At 40.1% G+C, this 15,393-nt stretch overlaps 1 protein-coding gene across 1 annotated transcript; it reads left to right on the forward strand.

Annotated features, from left to right (window-relative positions):
* Positions 1-1,539: 1,539 nt before the first annotated feature.
* On the forward strand, positions 1,540-15,118 carry STPG4 (sperm-tail PG-rich repeat containing 4). The gene is made up of 5 exons (XM_035001620.1): positions 1,540-1,935; positions 4,059-4,118; positions 5,191-5,448; positions 13,874-13,938; positions 14,151-15,118. The coding sequence occupies exons 1-5, from the start codon at positions 1,855-1,857 to the stop codon at positions 14,218-14,220; spliced, it is 534 nt and encodes a 177-aa protein (XP_034857511.1). The 5' UTR covers positions 1,540-1,854; the 3' UTR covers positions 14,221-15,118.
* The last annotated feature ends 275 nt before the right edge of the window (positions 15,119-15,393 follow it).

Raw genomic sequence — 15,393 nt, forward strand, 5'->3', positions numbered from 1 at the left:
AAAATTTGACAGCGAGAGAGGGAACACAGCCGGGGGAGTGGGAGAGGGAGAAGCAGGCTTCCCACTGAGCAGGGAGCCCGATGCGGGGCTCGATCCCAGGACTCCGGGATCATGACCTGAGCCACAGGCAGACGCTTAACAACTGAGCCACCCAGGCGCCCCTTATTACAACAGTCTTACTGGAACTCAGGACTAGTCCTATCTTCACATCTTAACCATATTGCCTGTTTTGTTTTAGCAGGATTGTGGTAATTGATAATTCTTAACTCAGTACTGTGCAGCATGTTTGCTCTCAGATAATTCTAACAAAAATCATCACTACAGTTAAAAATCCATATTTTAGGATGTATTTTACAGAGTTTTATTAAAGATCTGATGCATAGAGAGGCACTGTTGGCCTCTACTTAGTGTAGTCCCAGAGAGAAATGCCTACCCCCCCTTTTAAAACTGCTGTTAATGATAACCTGAAAATCTTAAATTTTTCTCAGTGATACTGTACAAGACTGTGTTTTCTTAAGAGGACATTTTGTTTATCCTACATGCTTTGTCTGTCTTATTGGTAAAGTCCTTGAAGTCATTGACCTGTGCTGTTTCTATTTTTGAGATACTGAAACTTTTCTCATCTAGATGTTCTTTCTATTTCACATCTTGTATGGGTTTCTAGACTTCTCTGTACCTTTCATAGTTCTTTAGTCTCTAGGGTACCAGTCCCTAGTCGGCTGAGCCACTTTTACAGGCTCAGCCAAAATAAGAAAGTGAAATGAGGAACAGTGATGGACTTGATTGAATCTCTTACGTTTGTGAAAACTCTGGCTATTAGCCTCTTGGCCTTATAATTTCAGTTGTGATTTCAAACTTCGTGTCTGTTTGGGTTTTTTTTTTTCCCCCTCGTATTTTTTTTTTTTTTAAGGCTGTGTTAAATTTAGAATCCCATTAAGAGAAATGAAATGGAGTCTTCTAGTCTCTCACTACTCAAAAAATCACCTACAGAATCTTAGGCCCTGCCTCAGAATCCGAATCTGTATTTTCATAAGATCCCCAAATGTTTTGTATGTACATTAATTTTTGAAAAGCACTGTGCTAGTCCATTGTCTAAACTGGTCAGTCATTCAAATATTTTAATCACTCCGGTGTTCAGAAGACTCAGAATTAAGACAAAAACCTGTGTTTGGGACGTGTTTAAAAATTAAGGGAGAAATGATTTGTCCAAGTGAATCCTCCCATAAAGATAGGCACAGGGTCCTTAGGGCTACAAGAGATTAGGCCAAGGAGGACTTCTCAGAGGAGCTGACTTTTGAGGTTTGCCAGGCTGTCGAAGAAGGGAATAGCATTTTAGCATTTTAGCTAGGGAAGCCCACTGTGTCTAGTGCTCGCTCCTAAAATGAGAGGCAGAAGAGACACCCCAAAATTTCCCTCCGGAGGAGCTTAGAAACCACCTTAGAAAGTGGGCGCTAAGGCTGATTTTTGGCGCTAAAGCGAAGTATGCCTACGAAGCATACCGTCTACCTGCTTGGGGGGGGAGTAGGGTGGGGGTAACTTGGAAAAGGCCGGTGGGGATTATGGTGCGCTCTGCCTCCCACAAACCGTCTTTCAGGAGCCTCCCTTGTGGCAGCCACCCACCCCGGGCTCCGCCACGCCTCCAGAGCCCTAGACTTCTCGCCGCAGGTGTGCGTGATGGCGCCTGACGATTTCCCGTGCGCGGGGCGTGGCGCGGGGCCTCGGCGCGCCCGCCTCCCTTCCCGCACCCCTGGACACCAAGCTGGCGGGTCCCCTGCGCACGCTCGGCAGCCCGCGGCCCCGGGCGTCTCCTGGCAACCAGACGCCATCCCAGGCTGAGGGAGCGAGGAGGCCGCAATGGACCAACCAGTCATCGCCATCACCTCCAATTCCCTGAGGGAAGACCTGGGACCTGGCAGTTTGGTAGCCACCTCCTCGGTACAGACACCCTCCCCCAGCTCCCACTACCCACTGCCGTCCCCTGCCCCGGCTCCCCTGGCCGAACTCCCACTTTCTCTAACGCTGGGCCTTGGCGCCCCTTGGTTTGCTCTTCGCACCTCTCCCTGCCCTCCTACCTACCCTGCAGTCCAGTCGTCCTGATCGTTATCTGAGTCTACTTGGTTTTATTTCCGCTTCCCTTGCTCTCCCTCATCCTTCCATTCGTCCTTTATTTTCTGTATTTTCTTTCCTTCTTCCGTACTACCATCTGCGCAGGGCAACTGCTTTGATTTCCCCCTTTGCCGAGAGGATGGGTTTTTCCTTAGTCGAACGCACATGTTTTTGCCCCTGCCTCTTATTTTAGTATTTATAAAATATCTTAAATACCTTCGTTTAGTTTTTTTTTTTTTTAAAGATTTTATTTATTTATTCATAAGAGACAGAGAGAGAGAGAGGCAGAGGGAGAAGCAGGCTCCCTGCCGAGCAGGGAGCCCGATGCGGGACTTGATCCAGGGACTCGATCCCGGGACTCCAGGATCATGACCTGAGCCGAAGGCAGACGCTTAACCGACTGAGCCACCCAGGCGCCCCTTCGTTTAGTTTTTAAATATATTTGGGCGAAGGATGTTTAGTCTATCTTTTGTAAAGTGATTCACCCCTAAAATGAATTTGAAGTGATAGGTGGGTGGAGTTTAGATCGCCGCCTGGGGCAAAACAAAACAGCGGCTGCCAATCACCTTCCTTTAGAAGTGCGGTGTTTACTTCTCCCTTCTTGCCGCTTGATTTTCCTGGTCCTAGGTAGAGGTGGGAGACTTGCCTTGATCTGCCTGACAAAGTTTGATTTCTGTGACTATAAATGTGCAACACAGAAGATTCAACATAAATCTAATAAAGGGAACGTATAGGAAGAAATTCAGACTTAGCAATGTGTATGAAACCGTGGTTTTTTTTTTTAGAGAAATGCACATTTCATAGTAAAACTAAAGCTCTACTCATAAGTAGAGTGGATATAAGTTGCTAAAAAGGAAGAATGAATTATATCAGTTTTACTGATTAGTTTATTATCTCTAATGCACTGTTGCTTGAAATAACCTATATTTTGTAGTAGTAACAAAAGCATTATAAATGGAAGTACAATTCAATGATTTAATGACTTCACCTAGTCAAAGTAGCACAAAAGGAAAAAACTGAACAACCGTGTTCTGTTGGTGGTGAGGCTGAAACAAATGTGGGATAATAATAAATGGGTATAGGGTACTTACTGTAGAAACCAAGAGCGTCCTTGGAAACTAAGGAATACCAAAATCATCTGCTTTTTAACTTGGCAGGTGAGGGGTTAAAAATAAAAGGTACCGTTTATTGAGCCCTGGTTGTGGGTACAAGTCTTTAAATGTATAATGGCTTATTCTCATGCCAGCCTTGTTATGCCTTACTTTTATACTCCTAAGAGGGAGTTGAGACTCATAAGGGTTAAGTAACTTATGTAGTGCTCCTAGTTAGTAAGTGGCAGAGCTGGAGTTCAAGCCCAAGTCTGTCTGGGTCCTCTATCGTTCTGCCTCTTTAGTGTAACAGCTGGCTGGACAAGCTGAGAGAACTAGCTGTATCATATTTGTATGATACATAATAGTATATATAAAAACAGGAAAGGGCAGTTTTTAACATTTGCCATATCACTGGGAATTGGTATCCCAATATCACATTAATTTGATGACTATACACTTCTACCTTGAACTCCCAGCACAGCACCTGAACCATAAATCTATTATAATACAATTTTGGATTGTATTATAATACAATTATTATAATACACTCTGTCCTTCCTAGGAACACCAAATTTTGTGACATCTAATTTTCCTTACGACATCTCTTGTGAAATGAGGATGTTTATTACTCTCATTTTTCCAAAGGGAATTTAGATGGGAATTTAGAAGCACTTCAAGTCGTAAAATAGCAATTTAGGGGAATATGTTAGGCAAAATTTATCATTATGTAGCTTTTATTTTAATTCAGGCTGACCAATTTGATACAGGTATTGATTTCTTCAAGCAAATGTTTTATAAAATATATTTAACTTCCAGGGATCACCTCTCAAATGAATAAGCACGTTTTATGTTTGTTAATAGAAACCAACCCGAAAGACATCATCTGTTGAAAGAGAAGGATGGTGGAGAATAGCATTAACAGTATGTGTGTTTTTATTCTTTCTATTCAAGTGATTCATATTTCCGTTGATATTTTAATCAGCCTTACCTTTTAAGTCACTAACAATTGTTAAGAAAACAGTGGACCTCATTTCCTGTTTATAATTTTAGTATCATTAAATTTTAGATGCAGTATAAACTAAAACAACTCTAGGAATCTAGGTGCTTTACAGGATATCTAGATAAGGTCAATATAGCTTAAGATCTCGGTGAGATTACAGAAGAAAATGCCTCCATTCTATAAAAGGAGTTTGGGTTTCAGTTTGTATCTTAGATGGCATAGAGCTTGTGATAAGTTCTGTTAACATGGTCAGTGTAGGAAAGCAAGGTGGTAATAATGAAAGAAAAAAAGACCAGAAGATCCCCGTTCAAGAGACATCATTTCTATATTGTAGAAATATTTTCTGTCCACACCCTTCAATAATAGAGTGGCCCGTGGGCCAAAGCCTTCTTGAAGTGGAATTTTAATGGTGGAACCGAGCCGGGTGCTCAGTGGAAATTCGTCCACAAAAGCAGCAGTGACTAAACTTTCAGGTCTGGCCATTCAGCCACACTGCTTGTGATTTGAAAGAACCAAACCTCCTATTGGGCTGATGAGACCACATGCTCTGCCAGTTCATCCTCAGCCTCATGTTCTTATTTTTTAGCTGCTCTTTGAGGGCTAGAGAGAAATGTGTAGTATCTACCTAGCAGAAGTAGGCTAACTTTTTTTTTAGTCAAGAACTGTCCTGAGTGGTCTCAAGAGAGACCTGACATTTATAGGTCCAACTGCATCTCAAGTTTTAGTATCTCTGAAGTTACCTTTTAAAAAGTCAAAACTTCCAACTATGGCCGCAACCCATTTGCTATAATTCAGCAATTGTCTCAGAAAGGAAATAATTATGATTCTCTCGAAATATTGTTCTGTCGGGAGTGTTTACTATATTTGATAAAATTTTATTAAACCTTAAAACAGAAAGAAATGCTCCTTAAGAGTGACCCTTTTAAGAATGATGCTTTAGGAGATGTTACCAGTTTGCACACTGATCTGAAAAATGATGTCAATTTTCCACAGAACACTCCTATCCCTGGCACTTACCACTTGAAAACTTTCATTGAAGAATCCTCATTAAATCCAGTGATACCAACCTACAATTTTAAAAACGAAGGAAGGAAAAAACCACCTCTTGTGCAAAGAAACGATCCGGTACTAAATGACCTTCCCCTATATGCGCCTCCTGACTTCTTGGACTTACTTAAGAAGCAAATGGCCACTTACTCATTTAGAGACAAACCGCGGTCAAGCCCCAGCAAGCTGGTTTACAAAGATCAGGTAAAGTGCTACTAGCCGCCGGGTTTTTGTGGGAAAGCTACCAAGAGCCCCTGAGGAAAGTACCCTGTGTACTTTGAGTGCATCTTCCCCAGGAGAAATTGAAAACCTTTCGATGCCTTATTGCCTATAGCAATCAAACAAAGGCTCCCTGATTTGCAAGTATGTCCAGCAGGATTTTCCCTTGTGAGGCCTCCTTAACCTAAGGAGAGTACCTCTCCAGGCACTCTTGGCAGGATTCCCCTGATGTGGGGAGCTTCTGGAATCTTATCTGTGATTGGGCCATACTTCTGTTCCCTCAAGCAGTTTATACAGTGTACCCTCTTCTTTTAAAGAGAAAATTTTTCCAGTCAGTAGTGTCCTTTAATTAGAGTGTGAATATAACTGGATACCATAAGGAAAGCTTTTAAAAAATGTCTTATAGAAGTGAACACGGTGGTACCAGGAAGGCCAGATTCTACTCTCTGCTCTGTCGGTTCATTCATAACATTGGTAATAGAGAGAGCAGTGCTTGCTTACAGTCTCGGGCTAGGTTCTGTGCAGGGAAGATGTTCCTGACTGGGGAGTATTTGAGTAACAATACAAGAGCAAATATATCAAGGGCTAAGATAAATAGCATGGCAGGAAATGCCAGGGGGAGTTCAGTGTAGGCTGGGTTGAAAAGCTGGAAGGCTCCCTGGCTTAAGTAAGACCCAAGCCAGACCTTGAATAATACATGACATTTATGTGGCTCTTAATGGCTTACTGTGAGTTTCCACACGTATTCTCTTAGTTGTTCTTCCCCAGCATTCTGAAATAGGCGCAACAGATGTTATCCCCATTTTATATGTGAAAACCAAGGTGAGTAGATACTAAGTCACTTGTTCAGAGGCATGGAACTGATAGGTAGGTGAGGCAACACTTTTAACTGAGGGTTTCTGAGCCCAAATTTGGTGCTTTTTCCAGTGTGCCTCTGGCTACAAACGAGGGGCAGAGTTTGGATGTGTGGTCCAGAGTAGGTGTTTCAAGGGAGGGGCATGACCTTCTGGAAGGCCTGTTCCAGGCTGGCAGAGGTAGACTCGGGACTTGGCCTTTGGGACTTGGGACGTTAGGCCTCCCATTTATTAAAGATTTTATTTATTTATTTATTTGAGAGAGAGGGAGAGAGCATGAGTGGGGGAGGGTCAGAGAGAGAAGCAGGCTCCCCGCTGAGCCGGGAGCCTGATGCGGGGCTTGATCCCGGGTCTCTGGGATCATGACCTCAGCCGAAGGCAGACACTTAACCAACTGAGCCACCAGGCACCCAAAGATTTTTTTCTTTTTTTAATTCATGAGAGAGACAGAGAGCACACAAGCAGGGGGGAGGATCAGAGAGAGAGGGGTGCTTGACTCGGGGCTCCATCCCAGGACCCCAGGATCATGACCTGAGCCGAAGGCAGACGCATAGCTGACTGAGCCACCCAGGTACCCCTGGGCCTCCCATTTATAAAGAAGCCAGTAACAGTATCAACCTCTACAACTTTATCAGGATATTGTTGTGATAACCTGAGAAGAAATGCATTGTAACTGGAAGTTGAATGAAATACAAGGGCTGTGGTTATGAAGATGGACAAGAAATTTTCAGCAGGATGAGCACATCATAGCCAACACGGAAACCCTTCCTACTGCTCTGCAAATTATAGCTTTGAAACAGGACGGAGTGATAAATGTTCATTGGGTAAATCTTACCCTGTTTGCTTCAGTGGATGAATACAAACACTAAATTATGCTGAGACTTTTATGGCTTGGTATCGGGTAACCATGCTACATGTGAAATCATTCTGGCCACCTCCAGTGCAAAATCATTCTTCCTCATTCTGCACCACTGTTTACTGCCCTTCTACTTCCTCTCTTCTTGCTTTTAGGGGTTGTTGAGGGTAGGCCAAGTAGAAAGTAGAAAGAATTAAATGTTTTCCTAATTTTCTGTTTCAAAGGGTATACGATAATGTTCTCAGGAGGAGAGAGATTCAGATGTAACATTGTTTACTCACCAATAAAACTCACAATTCTGGTTTTTTAAAAGCAGAGCTCAGTAAAATAATAATTTGAATCTGAGGTAGATAGAGTATACATTGTTGTTATTTATTAACACAGAATAACATTCTCCAGCTTCACAATTTTTAAAAAAATTTATTTTTATTTTAGAGAGAGAGAGAGAGAGTGGGGGTGGGGAGGGAGAGGGAAAGAGAATCCCAAGCAGACTCTGCTGAGTGCAGAGCCCGATGTAGGGCTCGATCTCACAACCCTGAGATCATGACCTGAACTGAAATCAGAGTCAGATGCTCAACCGACTAAGCCACCCAGCACCCCCAAAGGATCCATTTTAATGTGTTCAAAAGACATCCTTGAACAGCCGATTGGGAGACTGAGGTTGAGAAAATCTGGCTGATTCCTTGATCATTGGTAGCTGTGTTTATAGCTGTGATGATGATGTCTCTGAACACATGTTAATTTGAAAAGCCTTCCATGGTAAAAATAATGGCTGGTGGAATTTTCAACGGAATGGTTTTGCATTGAGCAAAGTATCAATAGAGAGAAACCTTGTGCCCAAGGAGGGACTGGCAAGTAATATTGTAGGGAACTCAAGACTTCAATGTAGGGATAATGAAACACAAAATGTAGATGGAACAATTAATTGTGCATTTTTAAAAAGATTTATTTATTTATTTTAGAGAGAGAGGGCAAGCACGTGAGCAGGGGGGAGGGGCAGAGGGAGAGAGAATCTCAGGCTGACTCCTCACTGAGCACGGAGCCTGTGGTCGGGCTCCATCTTACGACCCTGTGATCGTGACCGGAACTGAAATCAAGAGTCGGTCACTCAACTGGCTGGGCCACCCAGGCCGCCCCACATCATGCGCTTAAATAAAAAACATGGCAGCCCTCAGAGTTGGCTCATTTTGCAAATAGTTTTTGAGGTTGAGCTCTCAAAGAGTACCTGCAAGGCAAAGTAATACTTGTCACATGCAAATAGGTCAAGAGAGTGGCCAGTGAAAATGAATTTTGAAAAATGGATTCACAGAACTTGTCTCAGGGACTGGGACCCACTGATAATTCTTAGTTCATTTGGAGCTGATGAAAAGTACATAGTATTGGCAAAATTAAGGACAATATCATTGCTAGTATGAGGCACGCATCTTTTTGAGAAAGTCCTGTGTCCTCTATTTCTCAGACCCAAGTGTGAGTAGTGAATCAGTGATACTTTCATATGACATAAGATACTTTACTTCTCAGAGAGAAGGTACATTTGATGAAATTTCTACCGATAGTGCCTAAAAATATTGCACCTACCAGCCCATTCGCTGCATTCACCTTGTGATTATTCTGCTAGGGCTTCTAAAGGGATGAAAATCTGTTTCCTTCCGTCCCACCTATTTATGGATCCAGGTTTTCAAAATATTGTCATACCCAGGACTTAATAAGGAGAGTTGGATGTTTTCACTTATTCCAGTTTTCTGACATTGAGGGCTCTGGTACTGAATTAAGTGTCTGCACTGATATCATCCTGCCGTATTTTATGACTCCAAGGTATTGCAAGATTTCTGAATGCCTAGTCAACTCGGACTGAAACAATTAGCTAGGGTCAGGTATTATTATGGGCACATTGTCTAGATTCTCTGAGCCTTACATTACAAATAAAGAATTAAGAAGCATATATAGGACTTAGGAAGTGTGTGTGTGTGTGTGTGTATGTGTGCATGCACATATGCATCTACATATATACACACGCATATATACATTCTTTTTCATTCATTCTCATATATATATATATGTATATATATATATTCCATTAAACCCAACCACACAGTTTGCAACAAGTTCAGCAATGTGCAAAGAAACAGTCTCTTATGTGAATCTCTATTTAAGACTGTGGAAAAAAATCAGCCCTCTCAGCTATATTAAATAGCAAAGAATGGCCAATGCAAGTAAAGTAGGACAAATAGAAAAGCTTTGGGTAATCAGTATTCCTTTCTAGATTAATGCTGTCTAAGAGTTTTTCCATGAGTACTTTATTACATAAATCTTTTGTGATTGCTGAGCATAGAACAAACAGCAGCTTAAGGGTTTTTTTTCCCCTCACTTTTCACTTCTCTTTCTTATTTCTTCTCCTGTGTATGTGTGTGTATGTGCACGAGAGAGGGAGAGTACAAGAGCAATGAGCATAAAGCATATAGCCACAGTTTAAATAGAAAGCAAATATCCATGTAACCATCATCAAAATCAAGAAATAAAATGCTATGGCCCCTAAGAAAGCCACTTGCTTAAAATACATTCCTGTGCTGCCATGGTATGATTAAACAAACTCATGTTTCCTTGGTGTTTATTATGTCAAGTGAGCAATTAACAAGCACGGTTGCATCAGAACAATGTATGTATTTCATCATAAAGTCTGTATTTACTGTTATTATCACTGTATCCATGAAAAGCTGCCTCTGCAATCAAAATTATATTAATATGTGAAGACAGCTGTGGGGTAAAATATAATAGCTGAACTTCCATGTGGCAGATAATGCCAGGATATGGATGTCTCATTTTCAGCAAAGGCAGTATTGTATCTTTAAATCTGATTTTAAAATAATAGGGGTTGGGGGAGATTGTTCACTTAAGGAAGGCTTCTTCCCAGGATTTTGTAACCCAACTCCACCCTGCCAGCTCCTTCAACATAGGAAGTTCTGGAGATCGGGTCTGTCTTCTTTTCCCTGGCTTCTAGTTCTCCTTCCTTCTCTTCCTCCCCTGTCACACATTCCACTCTCTGTGCGTGCTGGTTCCTGACACTCCCTTACCGTCACATACTCCTGGGCTAATATCTATAGATCCAGAGACAGTGGAGCTTCCCAGGTACTTTGCAACAAGTTTGGCAGTGGGCAGAGAGAGAGAGAGACAGTCTCTTCTGCAACATTCCTCAAAATATCCTCCGTGGCCCCCTTGCAGAAGTCCTGCCTTCCCTAAAACCCCACTCAAATTTCAGTCTGTGCCATCTTTAAACCACTCAGGTGGATTTAGTTATTCAATTATTTCCCCCTGGCTTTATTGAGGTATAATTGACAAGTAAAATTGTATATATTTAAGGTGTACATGATGATTTTATATTTGTATGCATTGTGTGGGGCGCCTGGGTGGCTCAGGCAGTTAAGTGTCAGACTCTTGATTTCAGCTCAGGTCATGATCTCAGGGTTGTGGGATGGAGCCCCGCAGTGGGCTCTCCCTCTCCCTCTGTCCCTCCCTCACCTCCCCCCAAAAAAGAAACTATATTTGTATGTATTGTGAAATGGTTATGACATCAGGTTAATTAACACATCCATCACTTCTCATAGCTACTATTTTGTGTGTGTGTGGTGAGAACACATAAGATCTACTCTCAACAGTTTTCAAGCATCCAGTACAGTATTAACTATAGTCAACATGCTGTCCATTATATCCCCAGAACTTATTCATATAATAACTGAAAGTTTGTACCCTTTGACAATCATCTCCCCATTTCCCCACCCCCAGCCCCTGGCAACCACCATTCTATTCTGTTTCTATGAATACCCTCTTTTTTTTTTTTCTAAAGATTTTATTTTTAAGCAATCTCTACATCCAGTGTGGGGCTCAAACTCACAACCCGAAGATCAAGAGTCACATGCTCCACCAACTGAGACAGCCAGGTGCCCCTATGAGTACCCTTTTAGGTCCCATGTATGAGTGATACAAAACTGTATTTGCCTTTCATGGCTTATTGCACTTAGCATAATGTGCTCCAGGTTCATCCATGTTGTGGCAAATGGCAGGATTCCTTTTTTCACAGTTAAATAATATTCCTGTGAGATATATATATATATACACACACACTTATACATACACACATATGATCATACACATATATATAGCATTTATATCATATATATATTCATTATTCACTCATCCATTAGTGGACACTTAGGTTGTTTCCATAGCTTGGCTATTTGTGATTACTGCTTCAGTGAACATGGCAGTATAGATATCTCTTCTAGATATTGATTTTGTTTCCTTTGGATATATACCCAGAAATAGGATTTCTAGATCATATGGTAGTTCTATTTTTTAATTTTTTGAGGAACCTCCATACTGTTTTCCATAGTGGCTGCACCACTTCACATTCCTACCAACAGTGCATGAGGGTTTCCTTTTTTCCATATCCTGACCAACACTTACCTCTTATCTTTTTGATAATAGCCTTCCTAACAGGTGTGAGGTGATAGTTCATTATGGTTCTGATTTGTATTTCCCTGATGATTAGTGATGTTGAGCACATTTTCATTTACATGTTAGCCTTTGGTATGTCTTCTTTAGAAAAATGTCTATCTAGGTCTTTTGCCCATTTTTAATCAGATTTATTATTATTATTATTATTGGCTGCTGGGTTGTCTGAGTTCCTTCTATATTTTGGATATTACCAGCTTATCAAAAAAATCCCAAAAAATCAATGATCAAACCACTGTCAAGGAGTTTTCCCCTATGTTGTCTGCTAGGAGTCTTATGGCTTCAGGTCTTACATTTAAGTATTCAGTCCATTTTGAATTAATTTTTGTGAGTGGTGTAAGATAAGGGTCTAGTTTCATTCTTTTGCATGTGGATATCCAGTTTCTCTAATACCATTTATTGAAGAGGCTATCCTTTACCCATTGTGTATTCTTGGTGCTCTTGTCAAATATTAGTTGACAACGTATGTATGGGTTTATTTCTGGGCTCTCTACTTTATTCCTTTGGTCTATGTGTCTGTTTTTATTCTAGTACCACACTGTTTTGATTACTATAACTTTGTAATATGGCTTGAAATCAGGACGTGTGATGCCTCCAGCTTTGTTATTTCTCAAGATTGCTTTGACTATTTGGAGTCTTTTGTGATTCCGTATCAATACTAGGATTTTTTTCTACATGTATGAGAAATGCAATTGGAATTTTGGTGGGGATTGCTTTGGATCTGTGGATTGCCTTGAGTAGTATGGATATTTTAACAATATTAATTCTTCTGATCCATGAACACAGGATAACTTTGCACTTATTTGTGCCTTCTTTAATTTCTTTTATCAGTGTCTTATAGTTTACAGTTTATAGATCTTTCACCTCCCTAGTTAAATTTATTCCTAAGAATATACTGTTTCTTATGCTATTGTAAATGAGATTGTTTTCTTAATTTTTTTTCAGATTGTTCATTGTTAGTCTGTGGAAACTCAACTGATTGTTGTATTTGTTTTGGTATCCTGTAAATTTACTAATTTTGTTTATTTTAACAGTTTTTTGGTGGAGTCTTTAGGGTATTTTTATGTATAAGATCATGTCATCTGGGGCACCTGGGTGGCTCAGTCAGTTAAGTGTCTGCCTTTGGCTCGGGTCATGATCCCAGAGTCCCGAGATTGGGCCCCGCATTGGGCTCCCTGCTCGGCAGGAAGCCTGCTTCTCCCTCTCCCACTCCCCCTGCTTGTGTTCCCTCTCTCACTATCTCTCTCTTTCAAATAAATAAATAAAATCTTAAAAAAACAAACAAGATCATGTCATCTGCCTACTAGGACAGTTTTGCTTCTTCTTCTTCCTTTTTTTTATCTTATTTATTTATTTGTCAGAGAGACAGAGCACAAGCAGGGGGAGCTGCAGACAGAGGGGGAAGCAGGCTCCCCACTAAGCAAAAAGCCTGATGTGGGACTTGATCCCAGGGCTCTGGGATCATGACCAGAGCTGAAGGCAGACGCTTAACTGACTGAGCCACCCAGGCATCCCTCAGTTTTGCTTCTTTCTTTACAATTTGATTGCCTTTTATTTCTTCTTCTTGCCTAATTATTCTGGCTAGAGCTTCTAATACTATGTTGAATAGGAATGGAGAAAGTGGGCACCCTTGTCCTATTCCTGACCTTAGGGTAAAAGCTTTTAGCTTTCTACGATTGAGTATGTGATTAGCTGTGGGTCACTCAGTTGGATTTAATCTCTCCCGACCCTCAAGTCTCCAATCTGTCTTTTATAATTTTATTTATAGTATTTTATATTAGAATAGTTTATGTACGTGCCTTCTCATTCCTGCGGGCCAGGGGCCATATCTCTCTCACCATTGTATTCCCCACCACACCCAGCAGTACTTTACTCACAGAGCAGGCTCACCAAATGGTAGGTGAATGGATTTGTTGAATTTAGTACATTTAAAATATGATCAATTGTACAGCATTTTTCTATGCATCATCTCAGGCACACTATCATAAAATGTACCGTGAAAAGGGAATATTTGTTGAATGTTTTGAAGCTCCATCTTTGAAAATGTAACTTTTCCACTATTAAGATCAAGAAAAAATTACATAATGCTGTATGGTCATAAAATAAAGGATTATGAATGACAGGTGATAAGATAAAGTGAGCTTAAGACCTGTATTAATCTATTTTTGGTGTCCTTGTCCATTCTATGTAGTCAGTTAAGCTTTCACCAGGGCAATATGATCTCCTTCCTGCACCGGTTCCCAAGCACGCTTCCAGGTAATTATATACTTATTAAATTGCTTTTAATAATTTCACTCATGCCTTTTTATTTACATACTTAACCAATACTAATGGCTTTTAACCTTATTTATGCCCATCATATCTAGAATAGCATTTTTAAAAATTTAATGAGAGATAGGGAATAAGTTAACAAAGTTCCCACATTAAAAAATAGATTTAGTACATCGTCTTTTTTTTTTTTTATATAGGAGCTTCGTATTTCGTTCTACAGTTCAAAGATTTCCAACAAGCTGCTTCACTCCTGTAAGTATATTGTAGACAATTAACTCATGATGAATTTGATGTTTAAAATATGCAGTGGTTCATTTTGATATATCAAAATTGACATTTTGATCACTGTAGTAGATAAGCAATGAATGATTAATGTAATTGATTTAAGATATACTTGAAGTATATCTGAAGATATACCAGGGATTTCAAGACAAGTAACCCATTTGTGTCAAGTTATAGAAGAAAAGTAAAACCTCCTTTCCTTTCTGTAGGTCTTGACTCATATCACCTTCTCAGTGAAGTCATCCCTAGTCACTTGTTCAGAATTTCCTGTGCCCTCTTCCTTGGTTTATTTTTCTCTGTAATGCTCATCACTGTCTGATACACTACACTCAGACATTAATCTGTCCTGTTTTATCTGTCTCCCCGCAGTGGAATATATGCTTCATGAAGGTGGAGACTTTTACCCGGTTTTGTCCTGTATACATAACACCTAGAAAAATGGCTGCCACATGGTATTTATTGATTTAATTAATAAAATCCTCAGAGATACTCGATAGATCATTGTATTAACAACAAGAAGGAAAAGTATCTCTGGTTTCTTTCAAAAATGTGAAAATGCCTTCCTGTTTCTACAAATTTCCAAGTATATGATGTGTTTTGATAAAATGAACTCCTTTAGGTAATTAACTAACTGATAGGATGCCAAAAAACAAATAATTATATAAACATTTTGAAGGATTAAGACAAGATGAAATTATTTTAGGGTGGTTTGATGGACTTGAGTTACCTATTTGTAACTAGAAACCCAGATGGAGAAAGACATGTTCAGTGAACATTTGAAAGAGGAATTTAGATAAGAGTTCAGAAACAGACCCTAGACTATATAAGATTTTTATATTTAATAAAGATGGTATGACAAATCAGTAGGGAAAGGAAGAGAATATTTTATGCTGGGCAATTGATTAACTTAGAAATTAAGTTAGATTCTTCCTACCACATCTTAAAATAAATTCCATATTGATAAAAGAATTAAATGAAGCATAAAACCAGAAGAAAATATATTAGCCTCTATCTAATTTTAGGATTTTCTGAGATCAGAGCAGTGGGTGAACTGCAAAGGAGAAGTATTTGATTTGACCACACAACATTTAACATTTCTTGTATATTAGAAGACAAACTGTAAACAAAGCTAACAGGCAAGTGCAAATTCGGAAAAAA

Source organism: Mirounga leonina, unplaced genomic scaffold (assembly GCF_011800145.1).
Source record: "Mirounga leonina isolate KUSES-001 unplaced genomic scaffold, KU_Mleo_1.0 Mir_125, whole genome shotgun sequence".
Taxonomy (NCBI): Eukaryota; Metazoa; Chordata; class Mammalia; order Carnivora; family Phocidae; genus Mirounga; species Mirounga leonina.